This window comes from Salvelinus fontinalis, chromosome 27 (assembly GCF_029448725.1).
Source record: "Salvelinus fontinalis isolate EN_2023a chromosome 27, ASM2944872v1, whole genome shotgun sequence".
Lineage (NCBI taxonomy): Eukaryota > Metazoa > Chordata > Actinopteri > Salmoniformes > Salmonidae > Salvelinus > Salvelinus fontinalis.
The window spans coordinates 24,496,506-24,508,890 of NC_074691.1; the positions used below are offsets into that span (position 1 = coordinate 24,496,506).

General features: G+C 44.9%; 1 protein-coding gene across 3 annotated transcripts in view; it reads right to left on the reverse strand.

Annotated features, from left to right (window-relative positions):
• The window catches only part of LOC129825339 (kelch-like protein 29), a 398,302-nt gene that overhangs the window by 18,372 nt on the left and 367,545 nt on the right, over positions 1 to 12,385 (reverse strand). For all 3 annotated transcript variants that reach the window (XM_055885359.1, XM_055885361.1, XM_055885360.1), the window contains one exon: positions 11,593 to 11,773. In XM_055885359.1, coding sequence (XP_055741334.1) covers positions 11,593 to 11,773 — 181 coding nt within the window. The remainder of the gene's footprint in view (positions 1 to 11,592; positions 11,774 to 12,385) is intronic.

Sequence of the window (12,385 nt, forward strand, 5' to 3'; positions counted from 1 at the left end):
CGGAGTAATGAGAGCTTCTATATAACCACTATACAGCCAGGCTGAGTAATGAGAGCTTCTATATAACCACTATACAGCCAGGCTGAGTAATGAGAGCTTCTATATAACCACTATAGAGCCAGGCGGAGTAATGAGAGCTTCTATATAACCACTATACAGCCAGGCTGAGTAATGAGAGCTTCTATATAACCACTATACAGCCAGGCGGAGTAATGAGAGCTTCTATATAACCACTATACAGCCAGGCTGAGTAATGAGAGCTTCTATATAACCACTATAGAGCCAGGCTGAGTAATGAGAGCTTCTATATAACCACTATAGAGCCAGGCTGAGTAATGAGAGCTTCTATATAACCACTATACAGCCAGGCTGAGTAATGAGAGCTTCTATTTAACCACTATACAGCCAGGCTGAGTAATGAGAGCTTCTATATAACCACTATAGAGCCAGGCTGAGTAATGAGAGCTTCTATATAACCACTATACAGCCAGGCTGAGTAATGAGAGCTTCTATATAACCACTATAGAGCCAGGCTGAGTAATGAGAGCTTCTATATAACCACTATAGAGCCAGGCTGAGTAATGAGAGCTTCTATATAACCACTATACAGCCAGGCTGAGTAATGAGAGCTTCTATATAACCACTATACAGCCAGGCTGAGTGGAGCTTCTATATAACCACTATAGAGCCAGGCTGAGTAATGAGAGCTTCTATATAACCACTATAGAGCCAGGCTGAGTAATGAGAGCTTCTATATAACCACTATACAGCCAGGCTGAGTAATGAGAGCTTCTATATAACCACTATAGAGCCAAGCTGAGTAATGAGAGCTTCTATATAACCACTATACAGCCAGGCTGAGTAATGAGAGCTTCTATATAACCACTATAGAGCCAGGCTGAGTAATGAGAGCTTCTATATAACCACTATACAGCCAGGCTGAGTGGAGCTTCTATATAACCACTATACAGCCAGGCGGAGTAATGAGAGCTTCTATATAACCACTATAGAGCCAGGCTGAGTAATGAGAGCTTCTATATAACCACTATAGAGCCAGGCGGAGTAATGAGAGCTTCTATATAACCACTATACAGCCAGGCTGAGTAATGAGAGCTTCTATATAACCACTATACAGCCAGGCTGAGTAATGAGAGCTTCTATATAACCACTATAGAGCCAGGCGGAGTAATGAGAGCTTCTATATAACCACTATACAGCCAGGCTGAGTAATGAGAGCTTCTATATAACCACTATACAGCCAGGCGGAGTAATGAGAGCTTCTATATAACCACTATACAGCCAGGCTGAGTAATGAGAGCTTCTATATAACCACTATAGAGCCAGACTGAGTAATGAGAGCTTCTATATAACCACTATAGAGCCAGGCTGAGTAATGAGAGCTTCTATATAACCACTATACAGCCAGGCTGAGTAATGAGAGCTTCTATATAACCACTATAGAGCCAGGCTGAGTAATGAGAGCTTCTATATAACCACTATAGAGCCAGGCTGAGTAATGAGAGCTTCTATATAACCACTATACAGCCAGGCTGAGTAATGAGAGCTTCTATATAACCACTATAGAGCAAGGCTGAGTAATGAGAGCTTCTATATAACCACTATAGAGCCAGGCTGAGTAATGAGAGCTTCTATATAACCACTATACAGCCAGGCTGAGTAATGAGAGCTTCTATATAACCACTATACAGCCAGGCTGAGTGGAGCTTCTATATAACCACTATAGAGCCAGGCTGAGTAATGAGAGCTTCTATATAACCACTATAGAGCCAGGCTGAGTAATGAGAGCTTCTATATAACCACTATACAGCCAGGCTGAGTAATGAGAGCTTCTATATAACCACTATACAGCCAGGCTGAGTGGAGCTTCTATATAACCACTATAGAGCCAGGCTGAGTAATGAGAGCTTCTATATAACCACTATAGAGCCAGGCTGAGTAATGAGAGCTTCTATATAACCACTATACAGCCAGGCTGAGTAATGAGAGCTTCTATATAACCACTATAGAGCCAGGCTGAGTAATGAGAGCTTCTATATAACCACTATAGAGCCAGGCTGAGTAGTGAGAGCTTCTATATAACCACTATAGAGCCAGGCTGAGTAATGAGAGCTTCTATATAACCACTATAGAGCCAGGCTGAGTAATGAGAGCTTCTATATAACCACTATAGAGCCAGGCTGAGTAATGAGAGCTTCTATATAACCACTATAGAGCCAGGCTGAGTACTGAGAGCTTCTATATAACCACTATACAGCAACGACAAGCGAATGCTTTACATTTATACATAAGGTGAAATATCTGGCTTATTGTTCTGTGATGTTACCGTTCTTCTATCTTGAGACACTTTAGCTAGTATACACTTTCTCAAATTAGTTAGAATGAATCAAACAAGAAATCTGTCATTCATTTTGACATTTTGTAGAGATCTTAGTCACGCAATTTCACATCTAAGATGTTTGGTGCAGTATTCCTCAAGCGAAAAAATGAAAACGAGTCATCTATCATTGAATGACAAACACTTCATTGAAGAATCCTTACTGTTGACCAATGACCGACAAAGGGGGATGTGTGCACGAACAGCCGACGACCAAAATGAACAAAAACGTGACAAAATGTTGTCATAATATATGCTGTACCGAACGGAAGCCATAACACTTGTTCCCTCAATGGACCATAGAGAATCAACACAAATACACTTAAGGATGGACGCACACATGAATGTAAGTACACGCACGCACACACAATGACTGAATACCTGAATGGCTTTTCCAACCATTAGTTAGTCCCACCTTCAGCTGTGTGTGTTTGTGTCTAGCTGAATGTGTGAGGATCTCACTGAGTTTGACACACCGTAGAGAAACATCAGAGCTACGGTCTGTCCTACACTGTACTCTGAAACAGATGGGTGATGGAGCAGGGAGAGAAAGAGGAAATGAAAAGGAAAAATAAGCTGTGCAATTTAAAATGTACTATGAATAAAGTGCCTCACATTGATGCAAATATCAAACAGATCAAACCGTGCTTTATCCCAATGCTGGAGATGGACATCAAAAAACACCTAGAAGTTTGCAACAGCTTTCCTGAAAAGTTAAATATTTTTATTGTCACGGACCCAGAGGAGAAGGCCACGCCGGAGCAAGGTCTACCACTCCACAACCACTTCACAATGTATTGGAGAAGGCTGACAATGACAAGGCTGTTTGAAAGAACCACAACTACACATCCGTGCTGCCAACAACATAACTTCCTCACACAGAAGCACAGCTCCCCACACTGGAGGGACACAACTGGAAAACCCCGTACCAGACACCATATCCCTGTGTCGCTGTATTAAGGTATTGTTACCTGAGTTGTGCTGCAGCCCAGCTAAGTAATGTTAACGAATACTGCAATACTGAGTCATGTTGCTAGTTAACCATCTTGATGCAATATTAAGTGGTAATGGAACGTACCTAGCACAAGCACCTGCCTATACATAGTGCTCAATAAATAAAATATAACCATTTGAAATTTACACTCCATTAAATCATAATGAATTATTAAATTCATCAAATGTAGCAATAAGGCTGTCTAGCAGCTCAACATGTTGGTACACTGTACGTAGTGCTCTTGTAACTCACAAGCGGGTATCTATGGTTACACTATGTACTGAATACTCTGTTGTTCATTTTCTAGTGATAGGGATCTGCCTTGACTATGTCAAGTGAGGCACACAAAAATTAAGTTGGACACCAACACTCCCAGATACAGAATTATCAGAATTTTATCAAGATCATTATCCGCTGCAGACACCTTGGTAGGTTCTTCCTTGGGTCTTCAGCTCCTAATCTACAATGCATTCAGAAAGTATTCAGACCCCTTAATCTAAAATGGATTTAAAATGTTTTTTTTCCCCCCCTCAATCTACACACAATAACCCATTATGACAAAGCAAAAACAGGATTTTAGAAATGTTTGCAGATGTATAAAAAAACATTTTTTTAAACACATTTACATTAATATTCAGACCTTTTGCTCAGTATTTTGTTGAAGCACCTTTGGCAGCAATTGCAGCATTGAGTCTTCTTGGGTATGACGCTATAAGTCTGGCACGCCTGTATGGAGAGTTTATCCCATTCTTCTCTGCAGATCCTCTCAAGCTCTGTCAGGTTAGCTGCACAGCTATTTTCAGGTCTCTCCAGAGATGTTCGATAGGCCTCAAGTCCGGGCTCTGGCTGGGACACTCAAGGACATTCAGAGACATGTCCCGAAGCCACTCCTGCGTGGTCCTGGCTATGTGCTTAGGGTCATTGTCGTATGGGAAGGTAAACATTCGCCCCAGACTGAAGTACTGAGTGCTCTGGAGCAGGTTTTCATCAAGGATCTCTCTGTACTTTGCTCTGTTCACCCTATATCTAGTCTCCCAGTCCCTGCCACTGAAAAACATCCCCACAGCATGATGCTGCCACCACCATGCTTCACCGTAGGGATGGTGCCAGGTTTCCTCCAGACGTGACGCCAGAGAATCTTGTCAGAGTCCTTTAGGTGCCTTTTGGCAAACTCCAATTGGGCTGTCATGTGCCTTTTACTGAGTGGTTGCTTCCGTCTTGCCACTCTACCATAAAGGCCTGATTGGTGGAGTGCTGCAGAGATGGTTGTCCTTCTGTAAGGTTCTCCCATCTCCACAGAGATACTCTGGAACTGATCAGTGACCATCTGGTTCTTTGTCACCTCCCTGACCATGGACCTTTCCGCCCGATTGCTCAGTTTGGCCAGGCAGCCAGCTCTAGGAAGAGTCTTGGTGGTTCCAAACTTCTTCCACTTAAGAATGATGGAGGTCACTGTGTTCTTGGGGACCTTCAATGTTGCAGACATTTTTTTGATACCCTTCCAAAGATCTGTGCCTTGACAATCTTTTCTCAGAGATCTAAGGACAATTCCTTCGACCTCATGGCCTGGTTTTTGCTCTGACACGTACTGTCAACTTATACAGACAGGTGTGTGCCTTCCCAAAAACCTGTTTCGCTTTGTCATTATGGGTTATTGTATGTAGATTGATGAGGAGCATGTTTTATTTAATGCATTTTAGAATAAGGCTGTAACAAAATGCGGAAGGTGTCTGAATACTTTCTGAATGCACTGTATGTGTACTGACTTCAGTCATTCCTAATCCACTAGAAAGGTGTGTAGAATAGCTGTTATAATGTGAGTGAGTCAGTGACAGCTTTCTATAGACTGTTGCTGTGGTCTCCTGCTGGGCTGGTATAAAAAGGTAGCAGCCCTGAGACAGACTGACAGACTGATTGAGGACATAATTGTGAATGTAGGAGAATTTCACGGTTAAGATCCGTGAAACCAAGAGCAAGATAGACGGCCAGGCCACAAATTAGGAGGCAGGGCAGGCTGGAGGCAACGAGGCTAAGGCCTTGACAGAGATGGAAACGTGTACACACGTGTACACACAGACGCCTGTAAACAAACCTCAATCAGCCGTGCCAATCAGTGCCTAAGTGGGCAAATCAACTGTGGCTGCAGAGCTTCAGGGCAGAGGCCCAGTCAGTCAGGCTGCTGCTGGCAATACTGCACACTGAACCAGCCACGCACACACCTGACATCACTATAGGGCAATTCCATGAGTAACAGATTTATGCCAAAACTCAGATTTTCCACTTTAAAATGTATGTCAAACAAAAACCAATGATTGCAAAGTTAAAAACCAAACAAGTATTTCCTCTGGGAATTGTACAGCATTCTGTTACTGTGGAATTGTCCTATATATCAAACAACAGATGGATAGATAGGCCGCTGACAAAAATGCAACAAAATGGCATCTTACAAAATAACGCTGTGAAGAGCCAAAATATGGACCATGGTTGGAGAGCTGGCGAAGGACAAGACAGAAATGTTGGTAAAGTTTCACGTTTTTAAATGTGTCTTGCACAAGTACAGTGAAATGCCTTTCTTGCGAACTCGAAACACAAATGCAGTAATCCATGATAATGTAAAACAAAAAAATAATAAAAACAGACAAAATAAAAGAAAGCATAGTAAACTCAGCAAAAAAAGAAACGACTTCTCACTGTCAACTGCGTTTATTTTCAGAAAACTTAACATGTGTAAATATTTGTATGAACATAAGATTCAACAATAAACTGAACAAGTTCCACAGACATGTGACTAACAGAAATGTAATGCGAATGTGCCCCTAAAAAAAGGGGAGGGGGGTCGAAATCAAAAGTAACAGTCTATCTGGTGTGGCCACCAGCTGCATTAAGTAGTGCAGTGCATCTCCTCCTCATGGACTGCACCAGATTTACCAGTTCTTGCTGTGAGATGTTACCCCACTCTTCCACCAAGGCACCTGCAAGATGAGGGGGGGGGGGGGGGGGAATGGCCCTAGCCCTCACCAACAGGTCCCAGACATGCTCAACTGGATTGAGATCCGGGCTCTTCGCTGGCCATGGCAGAACACTGATATTCCTGTCTTGCAGGAAATCACGCAAAGATCGAGCAGTATGGCTGGTGGCATTGTCATGCTGGAGTGTCATGTCAGGATCAGCCTGCAGGAAGGGTACAACATGAGGGAAGAGGATGTCTTCCCTGTAACGCACAGCGTTGAGATTGCCTGCAATGACAACAAGCTCAGTCCGATGATGCTGTGACACACCGCCCCAGACCATGAAGGACCGTCCACCTCCAAATCGTTCCCACTCCAGAGTACAGGCCTCGGTGTAATGCTCATTCCTTCAACGATAAACGTGAATCCGACCATCACCCCTGGTTAGACAAAACCGTGACTCGTCAGTGAAGAGCACTTTTTGCCAGTCCTGTCTGGTCCAGCGACGGTGGGTTTGTGCCCATAGGCGACGTTGTTGCTGGTGATGTCTGGTGAGGACCTGCCTTGCAACAGGCCTACAAGCCCTCAGTCCAGCCTCTCTCAGCCTATTGCAGACAGTCTGAGCACTGATGGAGGGATTGTGCGTACCTGGTGTAACTCGGGCAGTTGTTGTTGCCATCCTGTACCGGTCCTGCAGGTGTGATGTTCGGATGTACCGATCCTGTGCAGGTGTTGTTACACGTGGTCTGCCACTGCGACGGCAATCAGCTGTCCGTCCTGTCTCTCTGTAGCGCTGTCTTAGGCGTCTCACAGTACAGACACCGCAATCTATTGCCCTGGCCACATCTGCAGTCCTCATTCCTCCTTGCAGCATGCCTAAGGCACGTTCACGGAGATGAGCAGGGACCCTGGGCATCTTTCTTTTTATGTTTTTCCAGAGTCAGTAGACAGGCCTCTTTAGTGTCCTAAGTTTACATAACTGACCTTAATTGCCTACTCTCTGTAAGCTGTTAGTGTCTTAATGACCGTTCCACAGGTGCATGTTCATTAAGTTCATTGACAGGCATGGGAAATAGTGTTTAAACCCTTTACAAAGAAGATCTGTGAAGTTATTTGGATTTTTACGAATTATCTTTGAAAGACAGGGTCCTGAAAAAAGGAAGTTTCTTTTTTGGCTGAGTTTATATACAGTAACATATTTACAATGTGCAGGGATACATTTACATTTCAGTCATTTAGCAGACGCTCTTATCAAGAGCGACTTACAAATTGGTGCATTCACCTTATGATATCCAGGATACTGGATTGATAGAGGTAAATACAATGCTCAAAAAAATAAAGGGAACACTTAAACAACACAATGTAACTCCAAGTCAATCACACTTCTGTGAAATCAAACTGTCCCCTTAGGAAGCAACACTGATTGACAATAAATTTCACATGCTGTTGTGCAAATGGAATAGACAAAAGGTGGAAATTATAGGCAATTAGCAAGACACCCCCCAAAACAGGAGTGATTCTGCAGGTGGTGACCACAGACCACTTCCCAGTTCCTATGCTTCCTGGCTGATGTTTTGGTCACTTTTGAATGCTGGCGGTGCTCTCACTCTAGTGGTAGCATGAGACGGAGTCTACAACCCACACAAGTGGCTCAGGTGCACATTTGTGGCGTGCTGGAGGTCATTTTGCAGGGCGCTGGCAGTGCACCTCGTTGCACAAAGGCGGAGGTAGCGGTCCTGCTGCTGGGTTGTTGCCCTCCTACGGCCTCCTCCACGTCTCCTGATGTACTGGGCTTGTCTCCTGGTAGCGCCTGCATGCTCTGGACACTACGCTGACAGACACAGCAAACCTTTTTGCCACAATTCGCATTGATGTGCCATCCTGGATGAACTGCACTACCTGAGCCACTTGTGTGGGTTGTAGACTCCGTCTCATGCTACCACTAGAGTGAGAGCACCGCCAGCATTCAAAAGTGACCAAAACATCAGCCAGGAAGCATAGGAACTGAGAAGTGGTCTGTGGTCACCACCTGCAGAATCACTCCTGTTTTGGGGGGTGTCTTGCTAATTGCCTATAATTTCCACCTTTTGTCTATTCCATTTGCACAACAGCATGTGAAATTTATTGTCAATCAGTGTTGCTTCCTAAGTGGACAGTTTGATTTCACAGAAGTGTGATTGACTTGGAGTTACATTGTGTTGTTTAAGTGTTCCCTTTATTTCTTTGAGCAGTGTATGTACAGTGGTAAGTTGACTAGGCATCAGGATATATGATAAACAGAGTTGCAGCGGTATACGTGGATGGGGGCGTGCTCGCCTCCTTGTAGTCCACTATCAGCTACTTGTCCTTACTGACGTTGAGGGAGAGGTTGTTGTTCGGGCACCACACTGCCAGGTCACGGACCTCCTCCCTATAGGCCACGTATCAAACTCATTCCTCGGAGGGCTGAGTGTCTGCGGGTTTACGCTCCACCTTTGTTTTTGATTTATGAATTAAGGTCACCTCCCTCAACGTCACTAAGCGCACACCCTTGTGTTAAGGGTCAGTGTGGCAGAGGTGATGTTGCCTACCCTCACCACCTGGGGTTGGCCTGTCAGGAAGTCCAGGATCCAGTTGGAGAGGGAGGTGTTCAGTCCCAGGAACCTAAGCTTGGTGATGACCTTGGAGGGGAGTATGGTGTTCGGATCCAGTTGGAGAGGGAGGTGTTCAGTCCCAGGAACCTAAGCTTGGTGATGACCTTGGAGGGGAGTATGGTGTTCGGATCCAGTTGGAGAGGGAGGTGTTCAGTCCCAGGAACCTAAGCTTGGTGATGACCTTGGAGGGGAGTATGGTTTTCGGATCCAGTTGGAGAGGGAGGTGTTCAGTCCCAGGAACCTAAGCTTGGTGATGACCTTGGAGGGGAGTATGGTTTTCGGATCCAGTTGGAGAGGGAGGTGTTCAGTCCCAGGAACCTAAGCTTGGTGATGAGCTTGGAGGGGAGTATGGTGTTGAACGCTGAGATGTAGTCAATGAACAGCATTCTCACAAAGGTATTCCTCTTATTTAGGTGGCTGAGGGCAGTGTTGAGTGCAATTGAGATTGTGTCGTCTATGGATCTGTTGGGGCGGTATGCAAATCAGAGTGTGTCTAGGGTGTCTGGGATGGAGTTGACGTGTGCCATAACCAGCCTCGCGAGCACAACATGTGGGAGTTATTTAATTTTACTGACGGATGGCCACCACCAGACAGACCTACTGTACATGTCAAGGTTTCCGTTCGCTATAGTGCCAACTGTCAAGTTTGGTGGAGGAGGAACAATGGTCTAGGGCTGATTTTCATGGTTCGGGCTAGGCCCCTTCCTTGCAGTGAAGGGAAATCTAAACACTACAGCATACAATGATGTTTTAGACGATTCTACATTTTTTTACTGGTCCCACGTGGGAATCAAAACCACAACCCTGGCGTTGCAAGCGCCATGCTCTACTAACTAAGCCACACAGGACATTCTGTGCTTCCAACTTTGTGGCAACAGTTTGGGGAAGGCATAAAGTGAAGTCCATACAGAGATTGGTGTGGAAGAACTTGACTGGTCTGCAGAGACCTGACCTCAACACCATCAAACACCTTTGGGATGAATTGGAATGCCGACTGCAAGCCAAGCCTAATCGCTCAACATCAGTGCCCAACCTCACTAATGGTAGCAGGGAAGCAAGTCCCCGCAGCAATGTTCCAACATGTAGTGGAAAGCCTTCCCCGAAGTGTGGAGGCTGTTATAGCAGCAAGGGGGGGGACCAACTCCATATTAATTCCCAAATTTCAGATATGTCCGGTAAATTAAAATGCTGCCGGTCAAATGACGGGCACCACATTTTCATAACGGAAACCCTGGTACACCAACAGACAGACTTACTGTACTACCATATGTCCAGCTAGAGAGCAAATGAAAGACCACCTGTGAGACGGCAGTGAGAAATCTTTAGAGCTGAGGTTAAAGTCCTGTCATGTTTTAATGCTGTTTTGATGAGAAATCAGCTGGCCCAGCCATACTGGAAGGATATTACTATATTATAAATGGCTTAACACTGGGTGTGTAAATGGCTGAGAGTGTGTGTGCGCGCGGGAGTATAAACATCCCTCATTTCATCCACCAATATTTCAACCACTCAGATAAGACACTCCTGCTGTTTCTGTACACCCATTAGTGGTTCATAGTATTCTGTTGAACCCCTTACACATAGTTTCCCCTCTACCACTGCTTTCCCGGTTCATCTGAGTGCCCCGATAACAGACAGAACCTTTTGACAGTTTCAGACAGAGAAAGTTGTAGATAATGGACACTGGCTGAGGGTCTCCGAACACACACGTCACTGCTTTGTTTGGCTGTAAACGCTGAGATACACTGCTAGGTCTGTAATTACGAGCTGCGACTGAAGGCAGAGGAATCAAATGCGTTTCCATTACAGGGCTCAGTATTCCAGCCAGCCAGCCTTAATGACACAGCATGGCAGAGTTACGGAGACATATCAAATTAGATGATTCCATTTGAGGGATCGATGTTACATGGAGAGAGTGTCGGTGTGTGTGTGTTGTTGCGTTGAGAGCGGCTTCACAGTGTGTGTGTGTGTGTGTCATTGCATTGAGAAAGGCTTGGGAGATCCATTCAGTTCTGTAATGAGCAGCAGCAGTCTGTTCCATTACATTCTGTAATGTTATTTTGATTGCTCAATTTAATCTCCCCAGCCCAGCATCAAGACCGTGTGTGGAGAGCAGCAGAAGATAAAGCCATTTTACCACTGCCATTCACATCTCCTCATAGGCCCTTCAGTCTCATTGTTGCACTGCCGTGGATGGAAGTGTTGCTTTCTGATCAAAGGGATTTTACCCACAAATCAATAATCAAGTTTGACATAAAACTGTCCTTTACAGCTCAGGACAGTTACACACACAGGGATATACAGACAATAGCCATCCTTCTGGCTATTGGGACATCTATGCACAAGGGACATCTATGCACAAGGGACATCTATGCACAAGGGACATCTATGCACAAGGGACATCTATGCACAAGGGACATCTATGCACAAGGCTCTATTGAGAAAGCTAGTCGATGTAACCTAACATACAAGACACTTCATGAAATAACTTCAATATAAGTATAGCCAACAGAGCACCTGCAAACATGTTTCAGCATAGCTTCCGTTACTGCTACACTAGCAGCATCCAAAGCTCAAGCCACTATCAGTTGTTTCCACTCCAGACACGTGTCAGTGTCCTACCTCTCTACATGGTCCAGGTTTCCTGCCACACCCAGACCTCCGATGGTATAGAGTTTCCCATCGTAGACCAGACTGTTGTGTCTGCAGCGAGGCACCGTCATACGGGACATCAGATTCCAGTTGTCCAATAGAGACATGTAGCACCACACGTCAGCTACCATCACCCCCGACTCTGTCCCACCTGAAACACACACATAAAATACACGTCAGCTACCATCACCCCCGACTCTGTCCCACCTGAAACACACACATAAAATACACGTCAGCTACCATCACCCCCGACTCTGTCCCACCTGAAACACACACATAAAATACACGTCAGCTACCATCACCCCCGACTCTGTCCCACCTGAAACACACACATAAAATACACGTCAGCTACCATCACCCCCGACTCTGTCCCACCTGAAACACACACATAAATAAAATACACACGTCAGTTACCATCACCCCCGACTCTGTCCCACTTGAAACACACACACACACACACTCGTCAGCTACCATCACACCGACTAACTCAGACTAAAATAAAAGGCATATACAATTTAACCAATGTTAAAAATATCCAGATCGATTTTTTTTTTTACTGGTTTACAATAAGTCATTTTGGAATCGTTATGACCTGGGGGCAAATGTAACAAGGCACCACCAAGACACCATGCCTGTATATTCACCCTTATTTCTACCCCTCACTGTTACAATGCATTACCTAGCTAGGTATGAAAGCAGCAAACAGTGGACATTCAATCCATTATCTGGAGGAACACAGAGTCCTCAGCCCTGGTTAGTACTA